The 21,948-nt window shown below is 44.3% G+C and overlaps 1 protein-coding gene across 2 annotated transcripts in view; it reads left to right on the forward strand.

The window, feature by feature from the left end:
• The window catches only part of LOC119180573 (pancreatic lipase-related protein 2-like), a 158,256-nt gene that overhangs the window by 105,924 nt on the left and 30,384 nt on the right, over positions 1-21,948 (forward strand). For both annotated transcript variants that reach the window (XM_037431672.2, XM_075875870.1), the window contains exons 4-5: positions 16,474-16,582; positions 18,968-19,087. In XM_037431672.2, the coding sequence (XP_037287569.2) occupies positions 16,474-16,582; positions 18,968-19,087 (229 nt within the window). The remainder of the gene's footprint in view (positions 1-16,473; positions 16,583-18,967; positions 19,088-21,948) is intronic.

The following is a 21,948-nucleotide window of genomic DNA, read 5'->3' on the forward strand; positions in this document are numbered from 1 at the left end:
TCAGAAAGTTTTTGATTCGGAAGGCCGAGTTGCTTGTAGCCGACTCAGCCGGTCATCAGTGTAGAAGAGGGGCTGCACGCAAGGAGTAAACTTTCTGCAAATTGAGCAATATCTAAAAAAAATTAGAGTAGAAATATAGGAAAGACGCCTATCTTGTGCCCACATGGAACAAAGTTGCAATTTACAAACAAAAGTTACCAGCGAAAATTCATTTAAGGTCAAACTAGCAATGTTAGCTTTCAGATAACAGATGACAAGAAGATAAGGGGATGATGCTGACGTCGTGCCGAGGCCGGCAAATTATACTGGCCCGCCGGCTGCAAGTTGCTGAATTCACGTCATAATTACTACACTACATTTAAAAGAAAACAATCAATATTGAAAACGGTAATCACAACAATTACTTAGCACTTATTCATTAATTACTTACTGTCTGTTGGACTCACTTGGTTGAATCTGACAGAGTCAAATGAGGTAGAAGTTAGATTTGTCTTTAATATGCTATACTTATATGTAAATGAATCAAAATTTGTACTCCTGTTGCAGCACAGTGCTTCGGATGTGTCACATTGCTATGTTTAGACCACTGCGACGTTTTCTTTTTTTTTGTGTGCCGATGTTGGAGAAGGGGAGAGGGAGGTTGTGAATTAGTCAAGCTCTTCCATACACAGCTTTTTCCCACCGTTCTTCTGTTCTGTATAGCTGTAAGAACTACGCTCAATTCGATTTGAAGGAGTGGGCTGCCCGAAAAAAAAAATCGCTGGTTTCGTTGATTTGGTGCCAGACGGAGAAACGAGGTTACTAGACAAAAAAGCATAATGTGCAGACGTTTCCCTCATCTCGTTCTCTACTTTGTATGCTTCTATAGACAGAATGCTTGAAGTAACACGGACGCAACTGAATTAATGACAAGCGAACCACTGAATGTGAGTCACGTTTAATGAGGTTTCTTAGAGGACAAAAGCGAGTGACCTTGGTATGCTTTAGCTGGCTAAAGGGAATAAAAAAAGACATTGAGTCAGCTGAGTGGTTTTCTTAGTCCATTGTCCCGTAAAAATATACGACGTGGGCCTCGACAAACGTGGATACCCATACCTTGTTTGCTCAATGTATTACACCGAATGCTGTGTGAGATCACAACAAGGGTTACGCACGCCGTAGTTGTCGGCCACCGCCACCAGTGTCCGTATAACTACTAACGCGCAAAACAAAAAAAGACGCTATGTAAATAAGAACACAAAGGACAAAATGGGATTCGAACCCGGGTTCCCTTTGTGCTAGCTGAGTATCCTATCACTGTACAACGCCGGTGCTTCGAACGCCTTGGAAAACCGACCCTCGGCAGGCTTCATGTCGGGAAAGGAACCGCATAACGTGTGTAATAAAGCGCTTCGAAACAGCTAAGGAGCGGCCAGATGTCACAGAATGCGAATTGCGTAACGAGTGAATGGTCGAATGCTGCAGCTCGTTATAGAAGCATCGGGAGTAATTCTTCATCTTCGAAAGGCACAGCATAAAAATATTGAACGTAGTTCCTTGCAACAGTCTAGCGGGTACCACGCTTCTCCGAAAATTATAAAGAATGGCATAGTGAGTGCCTCCCTATTACGCAGGATAATGATGACTCTTCGCGTATTGGGTACGCTGAAAGTGTTTTTGTAGCAGTTACTAAAATTGTGTTTTAAAAGAAAGGCTCTGAAAGACCGCTCCTCCTGCTTTCCCTGTGGCTGGAGTGTGTTGCGCGCAGGCCTCGCGGTTTTTTGTCATAGATGCGCCTGCCTTCAGAAACCGATAACACTCACACACACAAAAAAAAATTATGCATTTGCAGTGGGAATATTTTTGTCGTTGTGGATACTCTGCGAGGAAATTATTAAGGCCAGTTTTGAGCCCGTACAGAACAAACATAGAAGTATGGGAAGATTACATAGGAATATGAAAGTGTTCTCTAATTAATACAAACTTACCCAGTTGTCCATAATTTACTGAGTGAAAGCGCGCAAAATGATGTTTTCTTTTTTATAGACACTGTTGGATTAATTTCAGTTCATGTTGATCCTTAGGTGCCTTTCTATGCCGCAGAAAGTTGCTTAATATCGCGTAAAAACTCCGCCAGAGTGCCCATACAAAGCTCTATGTCAGACTCGATCGGCCTCGTGCTGCACAATAATTTTGAATTTCCATCCTCTTGAACAGATGATGGCACTGGCTACCCATGGTTTCCTGGGAAGTGCGTAGCTGTAACGTAAAAAGTTAATCAAATTCCAGAAATATTACACTTAGGTACCAATAGAACACGTTTACTTATGAGACAATATAACGCCAGTTTTCGCTCCTCGACACACAGACACTGCGAAGTGGTAATGAGGTCGTGAGCATTGAGGGCGCACAAAGCGGGGTCAGGAAAGGCGCGTAAGCACACTGCACGTTAAACAGCGAGTACATAAAACGACGTCCACGCTCGCAACGCCGCTGTCTCCTTGCGGCTCGAAAGTCCTTACTCCTGCGTCCCCTCGTTTCTGTTTCGGCGCACCTATCTGCTTTCGCTGCCGTCCCCGTTCCTTCGTTTCAGTGCCAGCGGTTGCGACAAACTCTCACTTTTCTCCCCTCACGCCTCCGAAAACCAAGGCCGCGTTCTTCACCGGCATGCGAGACGCACCCAGTCGTGAAAAGAAAGAAAAAAATAAAGCTTGGTGACGGAGAGGATCAGGGGGGATAATAACGCGAAACCTTGAGGGGAGTAAGAGCAGGAGTGAGGAGAAAAAACGGCCGTCCGAAATAATAGATGAGGGAATCGCACCCGCACCCTGCCTTGAAGGGGCTGCGCGTCAACACCGCAGCTTAGTCCCGCTACACGCCGTAGCCACGCCCGGTAGTCGCAAGAGTTGGTTGTGGGCTTGTGCGCGGAGTGCCAATTTCTCCGCAAGAAGACGTGAGAAGGCCGGTATTTTTTTTTCTTTTTGATCTTTTTGTCGCGTGCCGGCGGTCATCTTTGCGGCTACTCTCCGCTTCCTCGTCGGTCGTTCATTTTCACTTTCAGTTTCGGGCTTTTGTCCCGTTCACTTTTTCATCCTCTTGCCTTTCTTGTACTTTACTGCTCGAAGCCTACAAGACGCACTGTGTGCTCCGGGCGGTGAGGGCGATTGCTTCCAGTGTCGCGTAAACTTAGTTGCGTGCGGGCGAGCAATAGTGATTACAGAGCTCCCCGGACAGACACGACATTCGGAACGGATCGGCTGCGGCGATGCCTTCGAATTAACATAACACGGATAATTAACGACCATTGGCTCAGTGCTCCAAGGTTAACTGCGCAGATTCTACAGAGAAAAAAAATAAGAGGATAGGTATGTGCCAATGCCTCGCAGGCGTACATCAGAGGAGAGAGTGAGCAACGTTCGTCTATATATTCCGTTGCGTGGCCTGTCTCTCGAGGAGACCGCACCACCATAGCGGCCGGGCCCATGGTTGGCCCCCAAGAATCTAAAAATATTCTCTCTAGTTCCCTATCGTCCTTTCATAAACGGGGACGTGACACTTTCGAGGAAAAATTGACACAGAAATACGTTTTTCGCTGACTATCCCTTTATTCTCCTGGCATAATAGCACACGTACTTGCCGTAGCTGTATGCATTAAACTTCTACCACTTGAAAAAATCATAACCTGCTTATTGTCTTTTAGGCTGAGGCCGAATACCGAGCAATTTTCTATGTACCTTCTGTAAGGGCGCAGCGATACCACCACTACTAACAAAGGTTTTTATTTTCGAGTTAGAAAAACACATGTGATAAGTCGTAAGGAAAAGTTTGTCATATCACTTTGATGAGTAAATCGAGATTTTTTTTAGTATACATTGCGTAACTTCGTTAGAAAATGACCTACAGCAGTGATTTATACTTTACTGTACACTACAAACATTCCCAATAATGTCTGAGAGTTGCTGATTTCTGGGCACACTGTGGTTAGTTAGCAACTTACTTTTTATGACCTGAATGAAGACGTAGCTGTTTGTGATAGCTCAGAAATAAGATAAAGCAAAAAAAAAAACATTCCATCCCGGAAGTGTCTTTCACAGGAGTAGTTGGTCACTTATCGTAAAAGGCACAACCACGCTAAAGTGACGAAATAAACAACAACAAAATGGCAGCATATCTACGGAGTGAACGATGGAGAGTGGGGCGAAGCATCAGTCCGTCCATTCGATCTTGCTTCAGTCCGTCCATGCGTCCGCCTGTGTGACCATCCGTGCGTCCATTCACCCGTCCGTCTGTGCGTCTGTTCGTGAGTGCGCGCGTGCGTCTGTGCGTCCGTCCCTGCGTTCGTCCATGCGTCCATCCGTCGGTGCAGCCATCCGTGAGTCCGTCAATGCATCTGTCTGTTTGCCCTTCGTCCATCGATTTAACACTCCAAGTACCACCATCTCGCATCTTTTCATCATATATTCCGCATATGCACCACCACCCAGCGGACATTCCAAGGACTAAACGAGAGGTGGCACACGCACACTGTCTTACGGCTTGCGCTTCGTGTATACTTCCCACCTCTAAACACCTCGAGTTCATGGTATATACTAGTTCACTGTATTCATGGCACTGCGGCCCAACGTTCGCTAAACCTTTCTAAAACCAAGGAGGTTATGCCCAGCGAGTATAGCGTAGCAACCCTTTCTTGTCAGATAGTGCTCAATGAACATGCCAATGGCTGCTAAAGGGGAATGAGAGACAGGAGAATTCGGCTTTTACTTAACGCGCACACTGCGAATTTTTCATTGTTCAACAACGCACAGAAGAAATCTCTCACCGGCACCACCTTGGAAGTCAAAATGTAAGACTGGTTACGCACTACGACTACTACTATGACTACGAGAAACGAAGGGGTGCCGCTATAAGGAGCATCGCCCCTAAGAAGCACGAGCGGTTGTCCTGTTCGTTTCTTGTGTCGTCCCGTCTATTTTGCGCTGCTTTAAGCTTTAACTATAATCGTAAATTACAAATGAACGCAAATATACATAAACCTGGGAAGTTTCATCCAAACCGATCTAGAATAAAACTTAACTTTTTAAGTGCCATGTCTGCCTTTAACCACCTCAATTTCTCATAAAAGTGACGCATGCTCAGGCGTCAGGAGCAAAGTAGGTAGTATGACGTTATAATATATAGTACCAGCTGGGCTTCTGCCTCCAAAAACGACACTGTGATTAAGAAGGACGCCATAGTGGAGGAGTCAGACTTGTGTTCTTTAACGAGCTCTGACATCTCACCGTACACCACAGTCCAGAGCGCACAATCTACCATTTCAGCTCCACCGAAATGTGACTCCCGTCGTCGGAATCGAACCGGCGACCTAGTCTGATTTTGCAATAAGAGCCCTTGTCTGTCAACGAGAGTCGCGGCCCTCTTTTTACAAAAGTTGCGATTTCAACAGGTACAGCTTAGCCCGCAGTGGGTGAAGTGCAGGCGGCTAAAACCGTGCCATAAGGTATACACCGCCGGCGACTGCCAATAAAGTCGATTGCAAGTTTATTAATTCATTGCGGTATTTAAAAGCATGAGGGTGCTGCTCGAGGCTTCCTACGACGACCCCGAGTATGAACACTATAATTAGGCATCAATTAACGGGTATTTTCTCGCTAATTATCTACGTAATGTTGGCTCTGTTCTTTGCAAGGCTTCTTAACCCCGACACGTCCTCTCGCGTTCTCATTGTGGCCGCTTCCGGCACGTAATTAACGAAGGATTTAGTTGATGACAGTTTAATGATAACAATACAATCAAAATTTGTTGTAACGTATTGGTATTTCGACCATAAGTTAAATATGTCCAATAATCTTTCTAACAATAGTGAGAAAAATTCACTCTAGGCTTGAAACATATAAGAAAGCTAGTACTTACCTGTATCCTAGCAGAATTTCAATCTAAAAGACCGGAAAATAAGAAGGTGAAACTACATTGCGAAAAGTGCATTAGTCTAAATTTAACCTAATTTCTACTGTCTGAACCACGTAAAAAAACAAAACGTGAGTTTGAGAAGTTTCTTTGTTTTTGAAAACGTGAGTTTATTTGTTTTTGTGGGTTCTCTTTTGAGTTTCGAGCCACGCAGGAATCAATTATTTTGTCACTTGAGCTAGTACTGCGGTGGCTGTCATGTTGTCGTTGTTATATAAAGGACATACGTAACTGAAATGAAGCATCCAAAGTTTTTATCTAATCGACTTTAACCAGTAATTAATTATATTGGTGTTCGTTATAACGACATACGACTGTATTTTATTCATGAAAAGGTATCACAAACTATTCGTGTCCTCTGAAAGCTAGGATTTTCGCTTGTGAGGCAGTTGGCCAACGGTGGACGGAACGACGAAGCTCTAGTCGTGGACGAATAGTAAATTTTATATCCAAATCGAATACGACTAGAACAGTGATACCATCGAATCGAGTACGCATACTAATCAAATAGTTTCCGAGGAGTAAGGAAAGAAGTTTCAAAACCGCCCAAGAACGATACATTTTATTTGAAATGAATATGCTCGAACCTTAACAAAGAAACATTGTGATTAGATCTTACTGTCAAAAAATATCTTAAAATAAAGTGAGCTCGCACCCGGAAACAGAGAGATAGAGCCTTCGAGATATTTTATACCTACAAGCTGAAATATAGCAGCGGGTATAGACAGTATTCAAGCTGGTACTTTGTTAATAGCTCTTTGTGAAAGTGTTGTATAATTTATAATCAATTTGTATGGGTAAACATCATCTTCAATTTTATAGTGCAGAGTGTGGAATGAGGGCACTTTTATCACGTTGACGACGTTGGGGTTTTTAACGATAATTTGTGTTGTTATCTTTAGAGCGTCGTTAGTCCCGTAAGGTTATGAGCTAGGTGCTTCCAGGTAATACGATGATGAAAATTACTCGATGCTATCGGAAGTCCCACTCCTTTTTATTATACTGTGATAGTTTTCCGCCGACACCATCACGGATAAAAATCAAATCAATAAATAACAATCAATCAATCAATCAACTACATGATCAATCAATCAATCAATCAAATAATCAATCAATCAAATCAGTAATTACTATGGCCCCCGCAGGGGCGCCTGCTCAAGTAGGCGTTTGGTGTGTAGCGACACCACGGACCCGAGCTAACGGGGGAGTTTCTACTCCCTCCCACGCCTAGCCGTGCGTGGCTTTGCCGTGTCCGGGGAAAAGGGGATCCTGGGGGTTGAGCCGACGCTGGGTGATTGGACCTTTAAGGCCCCCCGGCAGAGGCAACACACCCCTTTGGCCCCGGCTTCACGTAGACGGCACCCCTGGGCTGACCCACCCAGGGGAAATCGGCAGTCGCCTTTTCCTATCTCTCTCTTCCTACATCTTAGTCTTTTCTCGTCTTTAAATCTATCCTGTCTTCTTCTCTCTTCCATTTACTTCCGATTTTTCCTGGCGGCAAGGGTTAACCTTGTGTAATTACTCAACCTCGAGTAGTTATATTTGGTTATAGTGGCAATGTACGGCTGGCGTCTGCAGCCTTATGCTATTAAGTGCTTCAGCGTCCCCTGGTTGGACTCCATGGTGGGTGGTCGCCATTGCTGCCGAAAAAAAGTACACTACTATGGGAACACCTGCATTTCCCCATCTCCTAGATCGACTTCCGCTTAAAAGGGGACGCACCGATGAAATATTACTTTTCAACCAACCCAGACAATGCTTTCCGAAATTCCATGTAGTACACAGCGAAAAGCCAACAAAACAAGCCAGAGCCATATCTCCATTTCTTGTTGCTAAATCTCTGACTGAGCTCTTTGGCCAAGGATACAAGGTTACAAAGATGGCTTGCGGAGACCTTCTCCTTGAGCTGCCAGAAAAACACCACTATGAAAAACTTGGCAGTCTCAAAGCATTTGGCAATATCCCAGTATCTGTTTCACCTCATAGATCAATGAACACCTCACGCGGAGTTGTTTCAGAAGCAGACCTTCTTGAAATGTCTGAACAGGAACTGCTTGAAGGGTGGAAAGAGCAAAATGTCACAGATGTGAAACGAATCGTCATCAGACGCGACAACAAAGAAATACCTACCAAACATATAATACTCACTTTTGCATCTAGCACACTGCCTTCATCTATAGACACAGGCCACATCAAACTCTCTGTCCGTCCCTACATTCCCAATCCGAGACGGTGTTATAAATGTCAACGATTTGGTCATGGTTCCCAGAACTGCCGGGGTCAGGAAACTTGTGCAAGATGTGGTGGCCGCGGCCACCCATCTGATAACTGTGTTACCACGCCTCACTGCGTGAATTGTGACGGGGAACACGCCGCGTATTCGCGTTCGTGTCCTAACTGGAAGAAAGAAAAAGAAATCATCACTCTTAAAGTCAAAGAAAACATAACATTCAAAGAAGCAAGACGAAGAGTGTCGCCATTTTACGGCGCAACATATGCTGATGCGGCCGGTCAGGGGGCAACGCCGCACCAGCCCTCGCCACCCCTTCGGCCTGCGCAGAGCAAGCCGTCGGCTGTGGCACCTGCCCCCAAGGCGGCTGTAGCCCAGGCTACACCGTCTACTCCCAAACAGAGACCGGAGACTCCAGAGTCTTCGGGTCTCAAGGCCTCCCCTCACCAGGCGAGGCCCAAAATTCGAACTAACAGCCCGCATGTGCGGGCATCCAGTGCCTCCGAGGAGGCAATGGATACATCGGCACCCTTGGTGCCGAAAGAGCGGCGTGGCTCCTTGGAGCGCGCCAAGAAAACAAAAAAGCAAATAACAGGGCCTGGTGATGGCCCTGTTAAGTGAACTCTAACTCCCCGTCTAAGCAGCCACTCGCTTTTCGTACACACAGCACTATTTCACATTCACCATGAACACTCAAATTATACAATGGAACGTCAGGGGCCTTATCAGAAACCTTGACGACATCCAAGAACTCCTACACGAACACTCACCAAAAGTGCTGTGTGTACAAGAAACACACCTAAATTCAAAACACACAAATTTTCTTCGTAAATACGTTATTTTTCGAAAGGACCGAGATGATGCCATGACATCATCCGGAGGTGTTGCCATCATAGTAAATCAAGGAATTGCATGCACACACTTACAACTCCAAACATCCCTTGAGGCAGTGGCTGTTCGAGCGGTTCTTTTCAATAAACTGATCACAATCTGCAGTATTTACATTCCTCCTAGCTATCAGCTGCAAAAACAAGATTTATACTCTTTAATTGATGAACTTCCGGAGCCCTATGTTCTCCTTGGAGACTTCAATGCGCATAGCAGGCTATGGGGTGATTCTCGGTATGACGCGCGAGGTCGACTGATCGAACAGTTCCTTCTCTCGTCGAGCGCGTGTCTGCTGAATCGAAAAGAACCAACCTATTATAACCTCGCTAATAACACCTACTCCTCCATAGACCTGAGCATAGTATCTCCATCTCTTGTGCCTCTACTCCAGTGGAAAGTTGTCATTAATCTGTACGGAAGTGACCACTTCCCCGTAGTTTTGAGCACAACGGCAGTGACTGGGTGTCCACCGCGTGTTCCCAGGTGGCTCATAAACAGAGCCGACTGGGAACAGTTTCATACTATCGCTTGTCTAGGTTGGAATGACATCTGTGCTTTGAACATTGATGTTGCTGTGAAATACTTCACAGCGTTTTTGATTGATGCTGCAACAAAATGCATCCCACAAACAAATGGACACCCTGGAAAACGATGTGTGCCATGGTGGAACTCTGAATGCCGAAACGCGCGCAAACAGCAAAACAGAGCTTGGAGGCTGCTTCGGAACTCACCGACAGCCGAAAATCTTGAAACCTTCAAGAAAATAAAGTCTCAAGGCAGGAGAACGCGTCGGCAGGCCAGAAGAGAAAGCTGGCAGAAGTTTTTGTCAGGGATCAATTCTTACACACAAGAGGCCAAAGTCTGGAACATGGTCGGTAGGATAGCAGGGAAACAAGTACACGCACTTCCACTCGTAAACACTCAAGGTAATACCTTGGAAGATCAGGCAAACTTCCTCGGGGCACATTTTGAACGGGTATCCAGCTCGTCCCACTATACTGACACTTTCCAAAAATACAGAACAAGAATAGAAAAGCAGAAACTCGAACACAAATGCACTAGATACGAGGCATATAATCAAGCGTTCAGTCTAGCTGAGCTGCGAATGTCTCTAAACTCCTGCAGTACTTCTGCCCCAGGTTCTGACCGTGTCGTATATGAAATGTTAAAAAACCTACCGATCGAAACACGAAAAACCTTACTTTGTTTGTACAATGCTATCTGGTTTTCTGGCACTATCCCTAACTCCTGGAAAGAGGCTATTATAATTCCCATTTTGAAAGAGGGCAAGGACCCTTCTTTACCTTCGAGTTATAGGCCTATTGCACTCACAAGCTGCTTGTGCAAAATCTTCGAAAAAATGATAAACTGCAGACTTGTACATTTCCTCGAAACAAACAATTTGCTCGACCCATTTCAGTGCGGGTTTCGAGAAAGTAGATCCACCACAGACCACCTTGTTCGTATCGAGGCACAGATCAGAGACGCCTTCGTTCATAAACAATATTTTCTCTCTGTGTTCCTCGATATCGAAAAGGCTTATGATACAACATGGCGTTTCGGAATTCTAAGAGACCTGTCCCACCTTGGCGTGCGCGGAAGAATGTTTCAAATAATCGAAAGTTACCTGTCAAACCGGACATTCCGTGTCCGAGTGGGCACGGCTCTTTCCCAAACATTCGTCCAGGAAACAGGCGTGCCACAAGGTGGTGTACTTAGCTGCACACTTTTTCTCATCAAGATGAATTCCTTGCACTTGTCCATCCCTCGCAATATGTTTTATTGTACATATGTCGACGACGTCCAGCTTGGCTTTAGATCTTGCAACCTGGTAATGTGCGAGCGACAGGTTCAGTTAGGTTTAAACAAGGTCTCCAAATGGGCAGAGGAAAACGGATTCCGACTGAACCCACAAAAGAGCACGTGTGTCTTGTTCTCCCGAAAGAGAGGCATGCACTCAAAACCTGACATTGAATTGAACGGTCAACGTCTGTCTGTCAATGCGGAGCATAAATTCTTAGGATTAATCTTGGACAACAAGTTGACCTTCGTACCGCACATCAAGTATCTAAAAACAAAATGTTTAAAAGCCATGAATGTTTTAAAAGTGTTGTCACGTACTACGTGGGGTAGTGACAGGCAATGTCTCATGACCCTGTATCGAAGCCTCATTCGCACCCGCTTAGATTATGGGGCCATTGTTTATCAATCTGCGACTCAAAGTGCTTTGAAGATGCTGGACCCCGTGCACCATTTGGGCATCCGCCTTTCTACGGGTGCTTTTCGCACCAGCCCCGTAGAAAGCCTTTATGTTGAGTCAAATGAGTGGTCGCTTCATCTGCAGAGAACTTACATCTCCTTTGTTTATTTCCTTAAGGTGAAAGCAGATAAGAAGCACCCCTCATACTCCACTATTAATGATTTGTCGAGCTCCATTCTGTTTCAAAACAGGCCTTCGATGAGGCAGCCCTTCTCAGTTCGCCTGAAAAGTCTAGCTGAGGAAACTGGAGTCTCACTTGAACATAGTTTAATGGCTCCTGTAGCATATCTGCCACCGTGGCAATGGCAGACTATAGACTGTGATGTGTCCTTTCTTGAAGTTACAAAACATGCGCCTATTGCCCATATCCAAACATACTTCCTGGAACTTCAACACAAATACACACGTCCTGAGTTCTTTACAGATGCCTCCAAGTCCAACTCCTCTGTGTCCTACGCTGTTGTCGGCCCATCCTTCTCGGATGCTGGCCCTCTACATCCAGGCACAAGTATCTTCACAGCGGAAGCTTACGCGATACTTGTGGCAGCTAAACATATCAAACAATTACACATTCAAAAAGCAGTAATTTATACAGACTCCCTCAGTGTGGTAACGGCTCTGCACAGTCTTAAAAAACAAAAAAACCCGGTCCTCATCTCACTTTACTCCATTTTGTGCACACTCTACACACTCAAACAACATGTTGTAGTGTGCTGGGTGCCAGGGCACCGTGAGATTCAAGGCAACGTGAGGGCGGATCAGCTCGCTGCATCCGCCCACAAAAACACTGCCCCTACACCTATATCAATCCCGGCCGTTGATCTTAAGCCGTCTCTCAAACGAAACCTCAGAGTATACTGGCAGAGTAAGTGGGATACACATACACATAACAAACTACACGTTATTAAGCCACACCTTGGTCATTGGCTGCCCGTATCGAAATCGCGTCATACAGAGGTAATACTAACGAGACTCAGGATAGGACACACATACATGACACACACACACCTTTTGTCTGGTGGCGATCCACCATTGTGTGACAGATGTGGGGAACCATTGACAGTCCTTCACATTTTAATTGAGTGCAAACAATTGGACACTGTAAGAGAACAACACTTTCCATTACCCTACCGACAACATATACCTTTACACCCTGCAATGTTCGTCGGTAGGGAACCGCTTTTTAGTCACAAATCATTGTTAGCGTTTTTTAAAGAAATTCATAGTTTCCATATCATATACCCAGGCATCCCGTAGCATGACCTCTCCAGAGAGGTTTTTGCTGCGGTGGTTACACAAGAAAGCACTTGCCTCACGGCCCTTGGACGCAAGGGTATAAACGAGTGAGGCACTTGTGCTAATGCCAATCATATCCACCATCGTCTTTTATTATCACCAACTTTTGTCATCTATTCACACCACACACACCTTTCACGGCATGGTCATGATTTTATCACTTGTATGTTTTTACCCGCCTTACCGCGAGGAATTTTATGGCCCTTATACAGCCGCTTATCACAATCATTGTCCATTTTTTTAGCAAGATGAACTGGCGCTCTTTGGCCGTGAAACGGCCCTTGCGCCATAAAACATCAAACATCATCATCATCAGTAATTACTATGGCCCAAAAAGATGATTACGGAGCATTTAGTATACATTCTATATACATACGAGAATAATCGCGAACTATTCTTTTTGAGGCGCTCGTAAAAACTTGCAGGGCCTACACTCACGCTGTTCTATTTTGTTCTGTTTTAACTGACCTGCTGTGGAGAGGTAGATGGGTATATTACTTCGGCTCCTTCATTTCTATAAGTTCTGCAGCAAAAAAGGCGGTTACCCAAAGTCCAAAAAGGGTGGGTACCCAGTATAAAGCCCATCTGAACACATTTAGGGTTCTGCCCTACTCTATGAATTAACGCATCATTCCGAATCCGTATCACATAACTAATAATCACACGAGCTTATCTAGTCCTGTGCCCACTTAGCAACCTTTTACATGGTGTTCGCCTCCTTCTGAAGATGCATTTCAGGCGATGGGCCAAGTCATTTCTGTGATGTCAGGGGCCGTCTTTCCAAACTTGCGAGTTTCTTGTCTAACAGTGGTCAAGTGGCGATGGTGCTTGACTGCTGACCCGCAGGTCGCGGGCTTGAATTCCGGTTGCAGAGGTTGCATTATTGGTGAAGGCAGAGATGTTCGAGGCCCCATGTGCTTAGATTTTCGTTCACGTGAAGAAACCCCAGGTGGTCGATACTTCAGGCGTCCAGCACTACGGCATCTTCACAGTCATATCGTGGTTTTGAGGTGTTAAACACAATTATTATTTTTTGTGTACTTCAGGAATTCCGAAAATATATGCCCGACAGTATCTTCTTCGTGATCACAGTTACAATCCGGTAAGCTGGATCGGGGGATCTTGTGTAGGAAGCTCTTTGTATACGCTACTTCTAAACGAAGTCTGTGAAGTAACACCTCCATGTCATGGGAGATCAGCCGCTGTTAGTAATTTTTATGTAAATTGAGTACATAAAGGAACAATTGCCTTATTTAGTGCTAACAAACCACAAAAACGTATACTGTCGGTTGATAGTATGATAGCTTAGCACGTGTTAGTATATAAAGTAATAGCATCGTATATGTTTGCAAACAGCGATAGCGGTAAAAACTCGGAAAAAGTGAGAAAAATTCACAAACGTTTGGGAACTTCTACCCCACCTATGTCTCGGAATTTGGTGCGGTGCTGTTTGATGTGTCTTGTAGAAAACAACAGTTTTTTTTTCGTTGTAACGTTTTGTTCTAATTAACGATGATTCTAACATTGCGACCTTGCATGTACCAACATTTTCCTTTATTTACACCGTAAGCATACGACACTGTTAGTGTTTAACATTAATGGTTTAAAGAAGCGGTTTCTTCAAATACATTTGCTGTACAACTTTTATTATGTAAGTGACATTATTGGGGTTTTACACCCAGGGTATGACGTAGGAAAATATATATTTTTCTTACGCCATACTCCAGAGTCACCATACTTATTCGAATATCTTGTGAATTAATTTTTTCCGAAACTTTGCACATTACACATCGTACCAATACTTTTTTTATCCTGCATATCGTATTTGCTCTTGTGTAACCACCTCACGAATATCTAGCGAATGGCAGCATTACCATACAAACAAAAAAAAGTAAGATATATTTGGCAGAAACTTGTGCAAGGCACAAAGCTTCGCCTTCTGCGTCATTCTACAACAATCTTATTCACATCTACAACGGCTTCGGGGTCGCTCAATCGCCGGAAATGGTGAATAATTCAGTGGACGAATTGCTTCCTGATACTAGGTCAATCTTGCAAAGCAGCAGGGCTTTCTGCCGCATCTAATTTGTTTTAATAAAAAAAAATTAATTCGTTCAAAGCAATCGTTAATGAAGTGCTTGACAAGCTGCCAACTTTTACTTATGTCTTCGTATCTGCCTTCCCGGCTATAAGGTAGGAAAAACCACCAAAAAAAAAAATCACGACAGAATAAAAGCAGAAAGTCGGAAACTAAATGAAGATATGGGCGCTCACCTTGGAAGAAAGACGACGACAGCTTGACCCGTTACACGTCGGACCACCGCGCACGTGGTGATGAAAATCCAGCTAACTTTGGATGCTAACAACGCAGCTCTAGCTATCAGCGAGCTTATTATACAATGTAGAAGCGTCGGCACGCATCCCTGACTATGATCATCCTGCTCATTTAAAGTTTATTCGAGCGTTTTCAAGACGAGGTGCGCTGAAACTGCATAGTGCCTCCGCTGACCAGGGCGCTATTCATAAACAAGGCATCGATGTTTTCACCAGGCCACAATGGTGGATTGGTCACTGTGCTCCTCCACTCATGATCAAGATGTCGCGGGCTCGACATTTGGCACAAGTTGTCGCATTTTATGAGAGTGTAATCTGGACGCCGCCACTTAATTGCGCTCTTGTGCACGTTGAGAAAGCCCAGGGTAGTCACACTTATACTGTATCTTCCACCCTATATATGTTATCCCTAGTGTGTGTTGCCCCCATCTTCTGCTGCATTCGTTAGTTAGTTATATTGAGTTTATTGGTGCAAGAGCGACTAGTTGCATTTGTCCCTTTAAGTAATTTTTGTCACAAGCTTTCAATACAAAATTAAACCTAAAACGACCATTCTAGAGGCGATTTTATAAATGCACCCAAAATACTTGAACCGACCCACTGTGGTGAGCACCTGGTCAGAAACAGCAATAACCTATAATACGTAAGCATCGTTCGTACGTGCTCAACATGTAGGAAAGCCGTTTATATGAACAAGCATATAAATGACTGATATAATTGACATTATGTTAAACACGTTATAGCGCTACTATAAATGGTCAAAATTTATTGCAAGGTCTGCTGCCGTAGGCACAACTTTGGAAGGACTGAGCGCAGAGACGCGTTTGTCGCTTTCTAACTTGTTTGTTGTAGACATTTTAGGGTTTATATCAGACCAGCTACTGTATTTATGCATGTTGTGCACACAAGAAAAAAGATAAATGAAATGGTCATGCAAAAACACGAAGAAGTAAGGAAAAACATAGCAAACTGAAACAGGTACAAAAATAACATGGCAAGGGACAACAATAGTAGTTCGTCGTGTAGTGTAACCGTTCGGGAGATTTAGAGTTTGCAAGTCGAACTTTTCTCCTGGTTATTTCATTCCCATATCTCGCTGTTTATGTCTCTCAGACTCTTGCAGCGCTTCCCCACGGATTGCACTCTACCAGGGCAGGCAATCAATCACTGTGGCACGCGTGCATTGCGGTATGCGTATACCTTGCGGCTAGCGATAAGCTGGCGCAATTATGGGAGCGGGTAGTACATAAATGCAATACTCATGACTTCTCTTGACGCATGCCTGTACAGGACTCTCAGAATAAGTAGTTCATGAGGTACCGATGTGTAATAGAAAACATGCAACTACGAAAAAGACATTAGACAACCATAAGTCTGTTGCAACGAAGCCAGATGGAAAGCCAAATGAATTTCCCATAAAAGAAGTCTTATTATTAGAAGGAATATTCATGCTTGCCTTGGCTTAGCCCACGAGGAAGCTTCTGCGTTGCACAGTTTGCTGAGATAGTCGCTCTTCTCGCAGGATCGTTACAGCGTGGCCGGAAGTGACTTCCACCTGATCGGGTACAACGTGGGCGCTCACATCGCCGGGTATGCCGGCGAGAGAGTCAAGGGAATCGGACGCATCACTGGTGAGTAGAACGGAGGAACTACCTTACCCTCTCGCTTTAAAGGGAGCCGTTTATAACAACACTTCTGTTCAGCCACTCGGATAGAGAAATCTGGGAGTGAAGGGACACTCTTTCTAGTGGTGGCTCGACACGAGCCAATAATTATTCGATGGAAAACATTAATCAATGGCAATTAGTGCAACAGAACAAGGAAGTGTACATCGTAGTGTTGAGAAAGAAACTCGTCATTCAGCATACGGGGCTGAAAAGCTGTCACGAAGTGGGGCACATATACGAAAAATTCACATATTTCAGTTTCGCACACAACTCTCATTCCTTAATTTCATCCTAGTAATCGCTTAACGCTCGCCTTGTTCATAGGCGTGTATCATCATCATCATCAGCCTGACTATGTTCACTACAGGACAAAGGCCTCTCCCATGTTCCGCCAGTTAACCCGGTCCTGTGCTTGCTGCTGCCAATTCATACCCGCAAACTTCTTAATCTCATCTGCCCACCTAACCTTCTGTTTCCCCCTAACTCGCTTGCCTTCTCTGAGAATCCAGTTAGTTACCTTTAATGACCAGCGGTTATACTGTCTACGCGCTACATGCCCAGCCCATGTCAATTTCTTCATCTTGATTTCAGCTGTGATATCCTTAACCCCCGTTTTTTCCCTGATCCACTCTGCTCTCTTCTTGTCTCTTAAGCTTACACCAACCATTTTTCTTTCCATTGCTCGCTGCGTCGTCCTCAATTTAAGCTGTACCCTCTTTGTAAGTCTCCAGGTTTCTGCTCCGTAGCTAAGTACCGGCAAGATACAGCTGTTATATACTTTCCTCTTGAGGGATAGTGGCAATCTACCTGTCATAATTTGAGAGTGCTTGCCAAATAAGCTCTATCCCATTCTTATTCTTCTAGTTACTTCAATCTCGTGGTGCGGCTCCGCGGTTATTACCTGCTCCAAGTAGACATAGTATTTTACAACTTAAAGTGCACTATTACCTATATCGAAGCGCTCCTCTCTTCCGAGGTTGTTGTACATTACTTTCGTTTTCTGCAGATTAATTTTAAGACCCACCTTTCTGCTCTCCTTGTCTAACTTCGTAATCATGAGTTGTCATTCGTCCCCTGAGTTACTCAGCAATGCAATGTCATCGGCGAAGCGCAGGTTACTAAGGTACTCTCCATTACCTCTTATTCCTAACTGTTCCCATTCTAGGCTTTTGGAAACCTCCTGTAAGCAGGCGGCAAATGGCATTGGGGAGATTGTGTCCCTCTGCCTTACACCTTTCTTGACTGGTATCCTATTGCTTTCTTTATGACGCACCACGGTAGCAGTTGATCCCCTGTAGAGTTCTTCGAGGATGTTTATATATACTTTATCGATGCCCTGATTTCGCAGTGTCTTCTTGACGGCTAATATTTCTACTGAATCAAACGCCTACTCGTAATCTGTGAAGGCGATGCATTGTGGTTCGTTATATTCTGCGATTGATAGAATGAATGTGGTCGATTGTTGAGTAGCCTGTTCGAAATAGGCGTGTATAAATTAACTCAAACTTTTTTTGCACTGTTCACCCTATGAACTTTTTGCCCCCGAATTTTTTTCATATGAAGAGTACCGTGCAAATGTATAGGCGGTACAAAGTTTGTAGTTTGTTTGAAAAGCTTTTTCGCAAGTGTGCAATAGTTAGCTCGTGGCTGTTACCTCTGCGAGCATGGATTGAAATACTTGCATGTTTGCTGCTGATGAAGGGTATATAATCAGTCTTTTTGAGGCAATTACAATTATTGACTGCATTATAATTGACTGGGTAAGTCGAGGGATCTTAACGATGGTCGGTCTTACCATGGTTCGACACGCCCTGCATAAAGTCTGACCATCCAAGTGCATAACAGTGCATTACAATGTCTGCACCAGAACTTGTCTTCTAACTGCTACAATGAAAGTAACATTTTGCCATTTTGTTTCATTTTTTATGTGACAGAAGGTTGCAGAGAAGGAAGTGTTCTGCTTCAGAGCCATGCCAATGCTTATTGCAGATTAAAAAAAAATGTACAAAGAAGGTAACATGCCACTGTTTCTTCTTTTTTTTTGATATGGCAGAAAGTTGCAGATAAGGAAACGTTCGACCACAAAGCAATGCCTGTGCTTGTTGCAGATAAAGATAAACGCACGAAGCAGCCCCTCCAGTGCCATTTTACAGCCATAATTAATGTGCTGGGTGTTTCCATGATGGGTTTGTTTTCAAGACACAAATGACTCAACATGTGGGTAACATGAGGTCTGCGCGCGAAGGTAAATTATGCAATGGGCTAGTATTCCCAGTGTGTTCATGATGTGCGTGATGTACTACGGCCACGCTGACACGAAAACTGCGCCGCGCGCCTTTTTTCTCGCAGGTCTCGACCCCGCCGACCCATACTTCGCCAACACGGACAAGGTGGTGCGGCTTGACCCATCGGATGCCGACTTTGTCGACGTCATCCACACTGGAGGATCCAGCTTTGACGCCAGTCCAAGTGAGTTGTACACATATTCTCATTGCCATACTTTTCCACTCCTATGAATGTTCTGTATACGGATGCAAGTCTCGCGTGCTCGGAGTTCTCGGATGCTTAAAAATTGAACGTTATTTGCAGTGAGAGTATTTTCTGCGAGGCCAGTCAAATCGCGTATGACAATTCACACGACGCACCAGCTGTGTTGACTATCCTTGAAGAACATTACAATAGATACTCGAACACTAAGAACGTCGAATTGTTAACATAAATAAATAATTATATCCAAGACACATGTCTAGTAGCGTGTTGGTTACTGACAATTGTACATAGGTGGCGGCTGCTCACTGCGGGGAACATTTAAATATTGTCTCTTCTTGGAGTGAAGGCAGCGATTGCTGCTTAGTTTTACACGTTCGAATACCACCACTGCATCGCACAACTTACGCGCCTATCCCTCATTGAGATCCCGAGTAGACATTACTCTAGTTAAAGGAAGTGTTCCATCAACCGCTAAGTTGTCCAATAATAATCATAGAAAGCTGAAGCGACCAGAATTGGTTTAAGGACGAAGGACGCCATAGTTGAAAACAGAGTGAGGAGCAGAACAATGTTTCGCGTATTAATGCAGTACGACTTCAGAATGCCGAAATCACCACTCTTACTGTCACCATACGCTTGCTTAGTGAGAAAACTCGCGAAAAGGAAATATGAGTTTAGATGCCACTTTGAGATTCCCGCACCAAATACCATGACGTTATATATTTTTAAAGTGTGTACTGTGTCCTACGCAACTTCTAATCGATAAAAAAGAAGTACATTGTCATCTGTGGATGCTGGATAGCTAGCATATGAAGTGTCAGAAAATTGAGTTTAGCCAATGTCACAAAAATACGGAAAATACTTCTTTGAAATTTTCGGCATCAAACGTCAAGATTTCGACGTGGAAAGCAAAAGTGAAACTTCTACCTTGATTTGCTCCGCTAATGATCAACTTATGATAATAAAACGTATGACATTAAAGTTCCCAGAGTGCACTTTGTCAACCTAAACAAAGTCACTGTTCCTTTTTAGTGTGTCCCTTTAACCGTAGTTGCCATACGTCGCACAACAGAAATGGCCGCTATACGCAAATGTACTCCTGTATTGTGCCTCAGGCATTTGATCGCAGCATGACATTCTTTGAAGATTTTTCTATTGGTTGTACATCTGTAAGTCTGTATAGAGCGAGTTTTGTCTGCCCATTTTTCGACTTGTAATGTCATATCAGCCCGGAGACCAATTTGGCAGATGACAAAAAGTGGGATCCACACGATTTCCAGTATAGAAGCCTTAAAATGTTACTCAGGATTTCACAAACTTCGAAGCTGGTTGCGATAAAATATTCTCGTAGACCACTCTTCATTGCATACAAGTTCTACATCACATCTTAAAGCTTTCATCATGCTGGAGATAATTCTATTCTGTATACAAGGCCCACCTTTGCCTTGCATGAGCTGCGTGTACCGGGTATATGCAGTTCGAAAGCTTAGCGGCAAATCTATATTCTGGGCATCGTCAGCTTTATATAAGAGAAAAATCCCCACACGTAGCACTCATTTAGCATGCGCAGCACAGGGCAGCTCACGGTTATATGAGCGTGTCTACGCAAGTGACGATCGTCATTAGCAAGAAAGCATGCACTAGTTCCTGCAGGGTGGGTCTGCTAGTCCCTGTATGTGCCCCTAAAGAAAGCCTCAGTTGTGCAAATGTATGCCGTTTAGTATTGCAATCCAGTATTGTGCGGTAAGGCCACCTCTCGCGCTTCCGGTGGCTGCCTGCATCAGATGGAGCTAAGTGCACGAAATTCCATTACACGAACGGTGGCAATGGAAGATATAAATGACTTGCAGGTGCCAGATTAATATTATGTGGGGGTTTATGTCACATGACTACGACAGACGCCATAGTGGAGGGCTCCGGAAATTTCGACCATGTGGTCATGTTTAATATCCACTTTCATAGCATAGTATACGGGCCTCTACCATTTCACTTGCATCGAAATGCGACTGCCACGGCCGAGATCGAACCTGCGACCTTTGCGTCAGCACCTGAGCAGCCACTGATCAACCGTGGCGGAAACATGGGTCTGCTAGAAGCAGCGTGTGGACATATCGTTACGTGGTCTTCGGTGATGGTATCGGTGCATATAGTGCAATATATCCTAAAAGGCACCTGGACGAAAGGTGAAGCGCTTTTGTGTGGAATGTCGTTTGGTGTCCTGCTCAATCAGTGCTCCCATTTTTAGGCTACATTATTGATGAATCAATTCAATAATTCGTAGCGCATGAAACACGAGCGAATAATGAAGAGACAAACGCAGTTTGCTCGTGCTCGTTGTATGCGCTGTGAGACATTGAATTATGCTGCACCAAATATACGAACGCTTTGCCTTACCGATCATGAATTGAATATTTAGTTGATCTACACGCCCCAACATGAGAGCCGTATTACATAGTAGCCTTACTCCGTAGGGATATTTGCTGTATTATTGGCAACCCACATGGTTGCCAATGTAAGGTTCCGATATAAGGTACATACCTAACATGAATTCATTTATTAGTGGTTGCTGAGAAAGCTGTGCGAGGCCTAGCATGGAGGCTCTGGTTGCACAGCTTGATCTCCCATCTCGTTGATGAAGAAGGCTCTAATCATACGACGCATTTTCTGAGGGCTACAGCCAAGGTCCGAAAAGCGAGCTAGTGTCTCAGCGGCTGCTCCACAATATTGTTTTTTTTCATTACCGAAGCAGCCACAAAAACAGTCCAAGAAGATACACGAGTTTCACGTTCCGTAGCAACTGTTTCAAAGTTTCACTGCAATGTATCGGCGCTTCCCGAACG

The sequence above is a fragment of the Rhipicephalus microplus genome, chromosome 10, assembly GCF_043290135.1.
Source record: "Rhipicephalus microplus isolate Deutch F79 chromosome 10, USDA_Rmic, whole genome shotgun sequence".
Lineage (NCBI taxonomy): Eukaryota > Metazoa > Arthropoda > Arachnida > Ixodida > Ixodidae > Rhipicephalus > Rhipicephalus microplus.